The 12,445-nt window shown below is 35.9% G+C and overlaps 1 protein-coding gene across 1 annotated transcript; it reads left to right on the top strand.

The window, feature by feature from the left end:
- Window positions 1-9,925: 9,925 nt before the first annotated feature.
- LOC114182402 (pentatricopeptide repeat-containing protein At4g35850, mitochondrial-like) lies at window positions 9,926-12,220 on the top strand. The gene is made up of 6 exons (XM_085672434.1): window positions 9,926-10,011; window positions 10,649-10,742; window positions 11,032-11,097; window positions 11,187-11,264; window positions 11,361-11,462; window positions 11,874-12,220. The coding sequence occupies exons 1-6, from the start codon at window positions 9,956-9,958 to the stop codon at window positions 11,961-11,963; spliced, it is 486 nt and encodes a 161-aa protein (XP_085528560.1). The 5' UTR covers window positions 9,926-9,955; the 3' UTR covers window positions 11,964-12,220.
- Window positions 12,221-12,445: the final 225 nt, after the last annotated feature.

The following is a 12,445-nucleotide window of genomic DNA, read 5'->3' as shown; positions in this document are numbered from 1 at the left end:
TTTGTATCGCTTCCTAGGTTCTTCCTTCAATCAGTAGTACAAATTAGTGCTTTCAGCTTCCTCCTTATCAAGGTGCCCACCAACCTCTTGGCCCTATTGCTGCTGAGGAGTACTTTCAACAAATTCAAACCTGTCATGCTGCCCATATTCATGAAAGTCTTCCTATCCCCCATTTTCATATGGTTATGCTAGAACCTCCTGTTTGAAATTGTTATTCCACGTATCATTCATTATTGCTTTAAACTCTGCCATTGCCTTCCGTAGTTCCAAAATATCTGCTTCTTGTTTATCTATTTCTATACTTAAATGTTCCTTGTCTTCTTTGTCGTCCTCAAATCCTATACCATATTTATCAAAAGCTTCCTTCACAAAACGATGAGAAAGCTCAAAGTTTGATACACCAACATCCATGACAACTTGAAACATTACACCAAAAAATTACTTGAAAAATTCAAATCAATAACTACAACTAACTAATCATACAAAGTCAACTTTCATACCTTGTTCTTATTCAAAGCAGTAGTTATTTTGTCCTCAGCCACTTTCATATCCATCCATTGCAATACTCAGGGGAACATTATCCTTGATTTTCCAATATTACATTTTGGAATCAAGCAGTGCTCAACAGACCATAACTAAAATAACTCAACAAAAAAAAAAGTAACTTAATACATTTCTTCCTATTTCAAGCAAAACAAATTTGAATTCAAACCAATTCATTACGAATTACTTGTAACAAGTACACACAACCAACAATGTGGAAGTGTCTCTTCTTTCCTTTCTCCATTAAGAACATGAATGCATTGCATATGCTCCCACCTAAGTATTCATAAACAGGTCCACCCCAATTGTATTCCCAAGACTACTAAGGTAATCCACAATGGTAAATACAATAGGGAAAATGGTTCCCTTGCGACTTGGACAAAGGAACTCTGATATTCGCTATAAAATATATAGCCTACAATAATCCTCCAAGGTAACTTCGTCCCTACATCTTGCTAGAAAATCATATAACATGTGAACATTAACACTTACGTTATTTAAGTTAATACTCTCACCATGAACTCTTAAACTCAGTCCCAAACAAACATCCAATAAAGATAAACAAACAACTATATTACTTATTAAAAACCCACCCCTCCTTTCAACCCACAAACTAATTAACAACTAAGAAGTTTCCTACTAAAACTTCCTTTCAACATGCTGCACCATCCAAATGGTGTCCCTTGAATCACGGACCTTTGTTTTGCACATAAATTGTTATTTAAGGAAGCAATGTACTTTGTCCGACAATAATGCCTTAAAGTCTGCACATATTCATGAACAAAACTTATGAAATGTCATTATATAAATTAATCAATAATAAAATAAATTTAATATCACACCTTAACCTCATGTTTTTTCTTACCACCACATTGACTACTGTCACTATTATCAACCATTACAGTATCGCTTATGTAAACAACTGATGTTTGTTGGTATCGTGCAACGGAATGTTTGGCGTTTGGACAAAAACCAAGAGGGGGGTGTTTAAGTAATAAAATTAATACTTTAAATTTTTTTCGAAATTTTACCGATTAATTTAAATATCAATTCCTTTAAAAGCAATAGTAGATAAAATAAAAATATAGAGAAGCAAAAATGACACGGATATTTATACTAGTTCAGATCAAAAGATCCTACGTCCAATTGTTAATCTCTTCAAATAAAGAGATTAACTCAATCACTAACAAAAATCATATTATAATCAGATAACAAAAGAATAGGGAAAGAAAACACCTCTCTTGAAGACATAAGAGATGAACACCTTTCTCTGAATCACACAGAGAATCTTGACCTTAGCTTTCCTAGCAACAGTAGTAGCACTAAATCTCCTAGAAAACCGTCCTAGGAAAAGTTATCGGTCTACCAACACTAGGTTTTTCAAAGCTCTTTTGAGAACACTCAGAGAACTCTCTTTGCAGTCACAACACTAGCACTCTAGTTTCTCAAAAAGGTAAGTTGGAAGTAACTCTGATGTTCCTTAAATAGGGGTTTCAAAAATTAGGTCAAAAATTGAACAGTCACGTTCAAACTGATAGGGATAATCGATTATCACTATTGATAATCGATTATTTTAGTGTATTTTCTGAAAACAAAACTTTGAGCAGATAATCAATTATTAGAGGTGATAATTGATTATTCCAGTAATTTTTACAAAAAATGGAAGAGTTATGATCTGGCTGTTGATTCTAGGCTATTGTAAGTACTTTAAACATTTTACAAGATAACTTTAAACATAAAACACTTGTCTTCATAATGTCTTCCAAATGGCTTTTAGGTTTCTTTATCATCATCAAAATCTTGCTTCAGCATTTTAACTTGTCTTCTGCTTTTGCCAACAATGTCACATCTTGTCATATGTGGAAAAATAATACCTAGGCTTAGCACTTGAAAATTAAGAGGTCAGTGATAAGTCATTATTTTCCTTCATTCCACTAGCCCTTGTGTACCCATTTGACAGTTGTTCAGTACTTAATTGTTATCTTTAGTGTGTTTTCATCTGTTGGGCTTTATTGGGCCACTCTTCCAAATTTGGGTTAATTTCGCATTATTTGGCCTAATTTTCGTTTTTAATTATTTATAGATATTTGGGTGAAGCAAATTTTGGAGCTTGGACATTAATATTCAGTTCAAGAGAGTCGCCAAATCATTGCCACATCATTTCCACATCATTTCCACGTCATCAAAGTGAATGTGCCAACATTTGAGGCCTAGAGTGGCATTTTTGTAATTTTGCAGCTCATAATGGCAGTTTTGTAAATAATGAGTGGCAGAGTGATGGGACCACAAGAATTAGGTTTCTCCTTGATGCAAGAGCCACACACTTCATCTTCTACCTTTATCCAAACTCCATTTTCGCTCTCCAAGCTTCCATACAAGAGCCCCTTGCGGTTTTTCACGTGTTTGGCTTATTTTTACCGTTTTTATGCACATTTGATAGCACCCATTGAGGGTTTTACGTTTTAAATTCGTTTTCTTGCTTGGGCAGTTCGTTTTGTGGGTTTTATAGACATGGAACAACACCCATTAATGCGGTTTCGCATTTATATATGATAGCACCGTTTTGCATTTCATTGAAGCTTTGCAATCTCTCTTTTTGCTCTTAAATTGCGTTTTCAAAATTCATAAGTTAGGGTTTTTGATTTTTGATGTTCTGGTTCAGATTTGAAGTGCTTGATTCTTCCATTTTGATGTCTAGCTAACCCTATTGCATTGATTCCTTGACGAAATTGAAATGAAACCATGAGATTGTTGGTCGTTTTTGGGGTTTGATTCGAAATTGCCTCTATTTCAGGTTGTGTTTAGATGATAAACACATATTTGATGCATGCTTAATCTCAAATTCGTGTGTGCACATTAATGGCTCGTATTCATGCTTAATGTTTATGAGATTTGTCACAGCTTGCTTAAATCTGTGGGTATTAACTGTCTAAAATTTGTTACGCTTAATGATAATGAATCCATGGTAATTTTTGCTTAGTTGATTACTTAGGATTCATGAGAGCAAATTCGAATAGAACAATTAATTTGGTAATCTGTGATTGGTGGACTTTCAATTGAATCAAGGAATCATTACGTGTTCATATAATTGTTAAAATTATCTGCGAATTAAAGTTTGTTGTGAATCAGAATCTGCCAAACCCCCCTCCCTGTGTTATTATTGTGTTCATCTGGAAATTGAAGCTTTGAACAAGAACATTGGTCGTTGGGAGACGACTTGGTTCAACTGTCACATACTGCATTTTAAGTGTTTTAATTTGGTGGGGTACGGCCTCTATCAAATTTGGCGTCGTTGCTGTAACATCCCTAAGGAATATTACTTATTTTAATTAAATAAAATTCGAATCACAATAAATATTGCATTGAACATAAACTATTTCCCAAAAACGCGGGAAAATTTTAAAAGAACATAACTGGTACCATACATAATTCGAATGTACCATATCGTTATATACAAATGATATTAAAATTCAACATAAAAATATTTACATCAAAAACAAAACAGTAGAGTTTCTTTCAAAATCCCAAGTAGCCCATGCTTTCCGTCTCTAAGCAGCTCCTAGCTCACCTATCACATCATCTGCTCCCGGATAACAAATTATCCGATCATTGCCACACACACACACAGATAGGGTGAGCTATGCACAATAAAAATGTAAACAGATATATGAAATAAATATGTTTTCCCCAATCCCAAAAATACATAATTAAAATCCTCATACTTTTCAAATCACCCAACCATGACCTCATAGTCCTTCATGAGTCATATGCATGAACTAGGTTTTGGGACTTCCCTGTGCTCCCACGAAAATAACTCATTCGTGGTCCAACCCTATGAGCCTATCCCGCTCATAGTCCTGCCCTACAGACTCCTCGCATGTAGTATAAACATCCAAGTCTCATAACTTGAACCCTGGCACGCACGCAATCACCATACTATGGACTCCTCGCCCAATAGTAGCCGACGGGAACATCACAGTTCCTTGCCCATCGTGCGCCCGACACATGCAATCACCATACTAAGGACTCCTCACCCATTAGTAGCCGACGGGAACTCAACCAGTTCCATGCCCATCATGTGTCCAACCACCGAGCACATCCCAGACCCCTATTGGACTTAGTCCTTCAAGCCCAAACATCACACCACATGCATATACAATCTATCCTTATGAGATACAACTAAAACACACTCACAAGCACATAGAAACATAAAAGTTCGCATAAACTCGCTTAGGCTAGGGACCTCTCGCCCAAGCTAAGCCCTCAGCCTTGCCTAGGCTAGCTCACCTTGCCTGAGCGAGCTTAAAACAACAACAACATCAAGTTATCTAGCTTAGGCGAGATCCTCTCGCCTGTGCGAGTCACACCTTCCCCCTAAACAACATACAGACCTCGCCTAGACGAGGAACCACTTAAACAACGTCATTTCTCATCGCAACCTCGCTCAGGCGAATGTCTCTCGCCTGAGCGAGACTGAGTCACTCAAAACACCAATACTTCTCGCCTGGGCGAGATATCGCGCTCAAAAGCGCCCAAATTTTCTCGCAATCTCGCTTAGGCGAACTGTCCCTCGCCTGAGAGAGACTAAGTCGCTCAACACCAAACCAAGGTCGCCTGGGCGAGCAGCGCGACCCAAACCAGACGTGAGGTTCTACAACTCTCGCCTAGACGAGATAAACTCGCTTGGGCAAGACTTGCAGAGTTCCCTCACTGTCACACACGCATTTTACCAAAAACAATGTTAATTCATGCCCAAAATTGTACCACAAACCAGTCAATCGATACCAATATAATTATAATGGCAAATGCCATTCAGAATCATCCATTCCAACCCACTATACCACCAATTGCGAATATAAGACTAAAAGTATCCAAAACTCTCATCCCACAACCTATTCCACATACATAATCAAACATCCAAATTCCACATATCTCCATTTCACAATCACAACACATAGAATGCGAAATTGACACCATTCAGAATTCAATTAAGAAGCAATAATCCATAATCATAAGACAAACATCAATTAATACACAACACACAGAGACAGCTCCCTTAACTTGAAAATTTGATTGAAATTAGGAAGAAGATTGGTTTTCCTTGGTTTGCCAATGAAGTGCCACCGACTCCCTCTCAGTTCATCCCCTTTTTCGCACCCAAACCTCACCTCTCAACCTCAATTTCGTGCTCTCTCTACAATAGGTCACCACAGATGCTAAACCCCTTCCCTTAAGTTTTGGGTTTTATAGGTGCCTTTAAGAGGGTTTTTAAAAATAAAACGAGTTTTAGGTTTTGTGGGTTTTAATTCCTCTTCAATGTTACTTATTTGGTAATTTCCCAACCCCCTTGGGTGCCCCATTCTGCTAGACTCTTCTTTACCCCTTCACATTCATACCACAATGATTAGTTAGCAAAAATAAAGCTTATTCTTTGCCCACCAAGGTTTGAACCCATGACCTTCCACTCATAAGGCCAAAGCACAACCATTATGCCAATTCACATTTGATGATATACACAATCAACATAAGTTTACATTTCAAATTCCACACTTTTACATATTATTAAAAATAAATCATAAAACAACAACACATAATTGGCAAACATAGGACTCGAACCCAAGTCCTCTCATACAATCAAGTACTCTCAACCACTTAAGCTAGTACTTTTCCACACCATAACTATCAGAATTTAATGCCATAAAGGCTCTCACTACCCGTATTTATAATTATTTATTTATTTAATTAATTAATTTTCACAGTTCTTACAGGAAATATTTTTTCCCACCTAACATAAATTCAAACCAATCAAAGTAATAAACTCAATAACAATTGTGATGTATGAACACTATACATATACAATGCAAGCTCACTAGACATCATATGTGCAAAAACAATACATTGGCTTACCACTTAACAACTGATAGGTTACAAAATTTTTTGTTTTCCAACCTACCTAACCTCAATCAAATGAAAGTGATTACCAACTTTGATGTGCGAAAACTATACATATTCAATCTCAACTCATTAGTGCAAACAAAACAACATGTGTGCAAAAGTAATACCCTGCCTTAGCACTTAAATACTAACAGGTTAGCATATATTTTCATTCCCACATTACATACATTCAAACCAATGCGTTGCAAACCAATCTGACTTCCTATAACAAATTAACCTTGCAAACCAATATCCCAATTAATCACTTCCAATAACAAAAATAAATTTATATTACATCAAGTCTATTTACCTTATGTAAGACCCGGGAAAAATTAGACTAAAAGAAAACACATGGAAAAAAAATTATAGTTTGATTAATATTGTTGAATTATTTAATTTAATTAGGTTATAAATTTATTAAATATGGAATAATTATTATTTAAGTGATGGTTGTATTTTATTTAATTAAATGAGTTATTAAAGTTGCTATTTATCTAATTTATGGAATTATGGTTTATGGAGTATAAGTGTTTTAATACTTATAATGCATGTTATGTGTTGTTTGAAGCTTTACCTTATTTCTTCTCTTTATTTTGTTGATTGGTGCATGAGGATTTAATGAATATACTTGATATATCCTTCTTCTTTTTGATGGCCTGCATGTGTGAATGTTTTCTCTTCATTCACACTGTTGCAGCAAGTTTTTTTCATGAGATTAACTCTTCTACCTCTCCTTTTTTATTTACGTGAATGTGGTGACGAGTTATTAGCTTTCCTCTTTCTTTTTTTTGATATCATGTGTATTGATGTGGGTGCAGTACAAGATTTTATATTTCAATGAGGCCAAGGATTGATTGAACACTTGCTTGTACATGAGCTATTTATTTTGGTGCAGCCACCTTTCCTTTTCTTTATCTCGTTTTGAGGCACTACCCATTTTTCTACACTGCACACTTTTCATAAATGGCGATTTCTACTTCGTTAACCGTTGGATCGAGCTGAAAGTTTAGCAGTTTATCCTTAACACATAGTTCTTGACTTTGACCGGTCGGATCTTGAATCAAAGCTCTATAGTGAGAGCAGTTTTTATCACAAGGTCCTTGTAGTTTGGTTGTTGACAACATTGACCTTTGTTGTTTGTTTGATGCATAACTTTCTCTATAGTTATTCAATTAAGTTGGTTTTTGTTGCATTTGATTCTTGATTCAATCATCTTTAATTTGAATATAAATACATAATTTTTGGAGTTTTACACAAGCTGCAGTTTTACTTATAAAATCCCAAATCATTTGCCTAATGTGTTGTTAAGTTGGATTGGATAAAAAATATAAGAATTAGTTATGTTGCAAGAGAGAGAGATGTAAGTGAGGATTTTGAGGCATGAAGGTGTGCAAGGTTGTGATTCACAGTGGGAGAGTGACGTGAATAAAGAGGTTATGTGATTGGTGATTTTTTCTTGGTTTGTATGGCTTGCATGGTTATGTAGTTTAAACATTGGTTTGAGGATACTTATTTGATTGTGATGTTATATTGTGTTTGAATGAATGTCACTCGTTGGGTTCATTGTATGAATGTATTATTTGATAAGTTGATGGGTTTATGTTATGGTTTATTTTCCATGCATGTGATGGTGTATATTTTGTTGGCAATATGTAATTCTCATGGGTTGCATTATGGGAGTGTTTTGCCTTGTTGAGACTCTTGGTGGAATTAAATGTTGTGTGAGGTTTTCCGTACCTAGGAACCCAGTGAAGACTCTTTTGCCTGTGTGAAGAAGTGGAAAAGGTTATCTTGTCTTGTGTGAAGCAGTGGTAGAGGATTGGTTTGAGTGTTGTACCCTCTCGCCTGAGTGAAGCAGTGGGGAGGGGGTAGATGTTTCACCTTATTTCGGCTCGTTGCGAGTATAGTGCCGGTGTGCGATGCATTGACATTTTTACTCATAATTCCTTGAGGAATAAGGAAGACAGTCTGACTGCGTTAAGTGGGACGCATCGAACACTAGGTCATCAAGCCTGTCCGACCCATCTGGGTTGTCGGACCCGGTTGTGTCATTGGGCACACCCGACATGTCTGTGTCAATGGGCCAGCCCGACTTGGCAAGGTCGTCGGGCCGGTCGGTATCACCCAGGTCGTCGGATCGGTCGAGCTCGTCTAGGTCGTTGTGCCCGCCTGACTCGTCTGGGTCGTCAGGCCCGCCAAACTTTTGTGGGTCATCGAACCCGCTGACCTGTCTTGGTTGTCAGGTCAGTTCAGCCCGTCTCTATCTTCGAGCTCAACCGATTCGTCTAGATCGTCAATCCCGTTTAGGTCATCGGGCCTGCCCGACCCATTGATGTCGTCGGGCCAGCCTAGTCCGTTTGGGTCGTTGGGCCAACTCGACACATCTTGGTCGTTGGGCCTGCCTGGGCGGTGTGGGTTGTCGGGCTTGACCAACTTGTTTGAGTTGTCAAGCCCACCCGACTCGTATGTGTCATCAAGTCACCCTGGTTTGTCTAGGTTGTCGGGCCCGCCCGACCCATCTGTGTCGTCAGGTTGGTTCGATCTGTCTGGATCGTTTGGCCAGCCCAGCTATCATGGTTGTCGGGTTTGCCGGGTCTGTTGAGTGAGAAGAATTTCAAATTCCACATTTTTTTAGGGTATTTGAATTTCTTCTAATGTAGCTAATTGAAATACTTCAGAAAGATGTATACATTTTAAATGCTTTTTAATTTCTCTATCCAAATAAAGCATTTCATTACAAAGAATTTCAAATTCTCCAAATAAATGAATCACCCTCTTGAATTGCCTCATCCAAACACACCATTATAGTTTTTATAGTTTCATTTCTATGAAGGCTTTATGAAGTTGTTTGCATGCACAAATTGTATTTATTTAGATAATGTGTTGTACGACATTAACATATAAATTTCATCATTACTTTATGTTATCTAGAGATTTATATTCCAATACGTAAAAAAAGTGGAATTTCTGGATGGCTATTAAAGGAAGTTTTCTGCCAATTTAGTTAATGATGGGGCTGTATCACATCCGAAAATCATATTTGAATTTTTGTTTTTTGTGATGGTAACCTCCTCCTTCCTACCACCCTGTATTATAAAACTTGGAAAAGGAAATTCCAACGGATTGCAGGTTCGTGTATATTTCAAAACAGGCCATTTTAATGTGTTTGTCAAAACAAGTAGAGTCCATCTTGAAAATAAAGGCTTCGGAAATCTTCAATAATTGAATTTGATCACCTTCTTTCTTCACTTTTATATTTTTGCACCATTATTTCTTCACTTGTTATGTTATGTGGTTCCATCACTTATGAATTCTCTCTCTGTGCACCTGAACTGTTTGGCATTTTTTGTTTTGACTTCCTATTCGAAATTGATTTTATTTTCTAAGCTGCTATTTTTTTTTCTTTTTTCTTTTAATTTATCTTTTAATATATGCATGTTTGCTCTAATTGTGGCAGTTGACGAACACACTATTGGATATGCTCAACAAGGATGGAAAAGCTCCTGATGTCTTTATTATGATGCAAATAATCAGGTAATCAATTAAGGATATCCTCTTTTTGCTAATGCCCCTAGTTGAGGGAAAGGAAATCAAATTACAAAAAAGAAAGTATTGATGCTGAGAAAGTTGTTGAATAGGCGTTTTCCTCGAGTAACTCCTTTCCTTGTTACCCTTTCTGGAACGTACCTACTAGTATGAAAAATGAATGGTATTTTCCGTTTGTGCATTTGACAGTTTAAATCAAGGGGAAGTTAGAAGTCCCTAGGAAAGTAGTTATATAAATGTGGTTAACATGTAAATAATTTCTTTGATTCCATTGCTTCTTTTGAAGGATGTCTTTGGTTAGATAAAATGTTCCATTTGCAATATCAATATCATTTAGTTCTTTCAAACCAAAAAGTATTGATGCATATATATATATATACATATATATATATATATATATATACATATATATATATATGTATATATATATATGTATATATATATATATATATATATATATATATATATATATATATATATATATGAACACACTGTTTTTCAATCTAAAACTTCAACTAACTTTTTTCTTGCTCTAGAATGGATCCTTCTGTTTAATTGTACTGGTATCTGTTTTCCTGATGCATTATTAAAGAAGTCAGTTTATCTGTTTACATTTATTATGCAGGTGCTATTGTCATGCAGGAGATATTGACCTTGCTCTTCAAACTTTTGAGACTCACATAAACGAGGGAAGGCCTATTGCTGCAGAACTTTTTGTGGTGAGTTTTTGGTAAAGTTTTTAGGATTTTCAATGCCAAGTATTGTATCTCAAAGCTTATTATTCTTGTTCAAAGGATCTTGAGGATGATGTAAGTAGTATGGATAAACACCCTTCTGGCAGTGGTGTGACACATACAAGTAAAAAGTGCCAGTTTTCTAGTCATGCATCTAACGCATGGTACATGTAGTTGAAAATTTGTTTGACCCTTGCCTCGTTGAACACTGCTGCGTATTGATTTTTTTTAAAACAATTTGCATAAAATGCATATTGACTTAACGTGACTGCAGACCCTTGCAGAAGGGGCAATGACTGGGTACACTGAGAAAGGAATGCAAATTGCTCAAGATATTCTGGTAGATCATCTTAGCTTCGTCATCAACTTTGTCACAGTGTGATTTATCTGATCTGTTTAAGGACTTAAAATATTATTTTATAAATGTAGGTAAGGATGAACGAAAGAAATTATTTTGTGAATAGCAAATTGGGAAGTGAGCTCCTGCTTGTAGCTGCTGGAGAAAAGGTATTGAAACTTCATCTCATTACTAGCTTGATACACAGTTTTATTTGTTCTCTGGAATTTATAATATGTATTTTGTTCTTATTTCTTAAATGGTAGACCGGGGGATATACCACTGCTAACTACATATGGGACATGATGCGAGTTCGGAAAATTAACCCTTCATTTCCTGCAGTAGAAGCATATTACCAAGGCTTAAAAGTGAGTTATTCGCCTCTGTAGACCATCACGTTCTTTTATGTTCTTTGAAATAATTTTTCTTGATAGTTTGTATTATTCATCTTAGTGTTAAAAGGCTATGAATCATACACCAAAGGTTGCAATTTGTTTTATCTAGATTGGGTATATTAATTAGTATGAGCTGTGATCCGCTTTCATTAACAGGTCCTTTTGCACAATCTTGTTTTTTGTCACATTGCCAAGAGTTCAACACTCCTCTAGTATATTTAGTACTGGAAGTGATTCATCATTTTGCACGCAAAGGAGAACACTGAGTTTTTATTGAATTCACTTTTTTTAATTGTTTTCTAATGGTCACACATGTTATAATCAAGCTATATCTTCCAATTGAATGTACCAATGATGCTCACTACTTTGTTTGTGAAATTGCAGGATCGAGAGATACCTGAAGATGATCCAAGACTTCTTATGGTTTCTAAAACATATGACAGAATGAATAGATTCGGGAACAGACCAACTTAAAGTCATACTACTGAAGTCATCAGAATTATTTGTTTGATTCATGTATGGCATGGTACGTAGATCCCATTGTACTTTAGGAGATTATGTAGAGCACTTTTTACCATTTTCCAACATTTGATAGATCAAGGTTTTCTTTTTTGAAATAATTATTTCTTTGTAATACGAGGTACCATTGATGTTAAGTTATTATTTCAATGTCAATGTCAATGTCATTGCAGACTCTAAAGTTGGCTATAAATTGTAATTTACATTGATAATTGTTTGCTTCACCTCCATTGATACCCCAAGAAGGAAGAAAATGTCATTACTTAGTGAGGAAGAGTATGTTACATATTCTTTCATTAATAGTATTGTTTTGAGAACTTGAGAACAGTATCATCGAGATTGAGAGCTTGAAAACTGCACTCTTTATTAGTCATTATTATTCACGCTTGGTTAGTGTAATTTTAGAATCCATGGTTGGATGTGATTAATTGTTATTC

This window comes from Vigna unguiculata, chromosome 4 (assembly GCF_037176805.1).
Source record: "Vigna unguiculata cultivar grain cowpea cultivar isolate G323 ecotype 2 chromosome 4, ASM3717680v1, whole genome shotgun sequence".
Classification (NCBI taxonomy): domain Eukaryota; kingdom Viridiplantae; phylum Streptophyta; class Magnoliopsida; order Fabales; family Fabaceae; genus Vigna; species Vigna unguiculata.
This window is presented reverse-complemented; position numbering and strand designations above follow the sequence as displayed.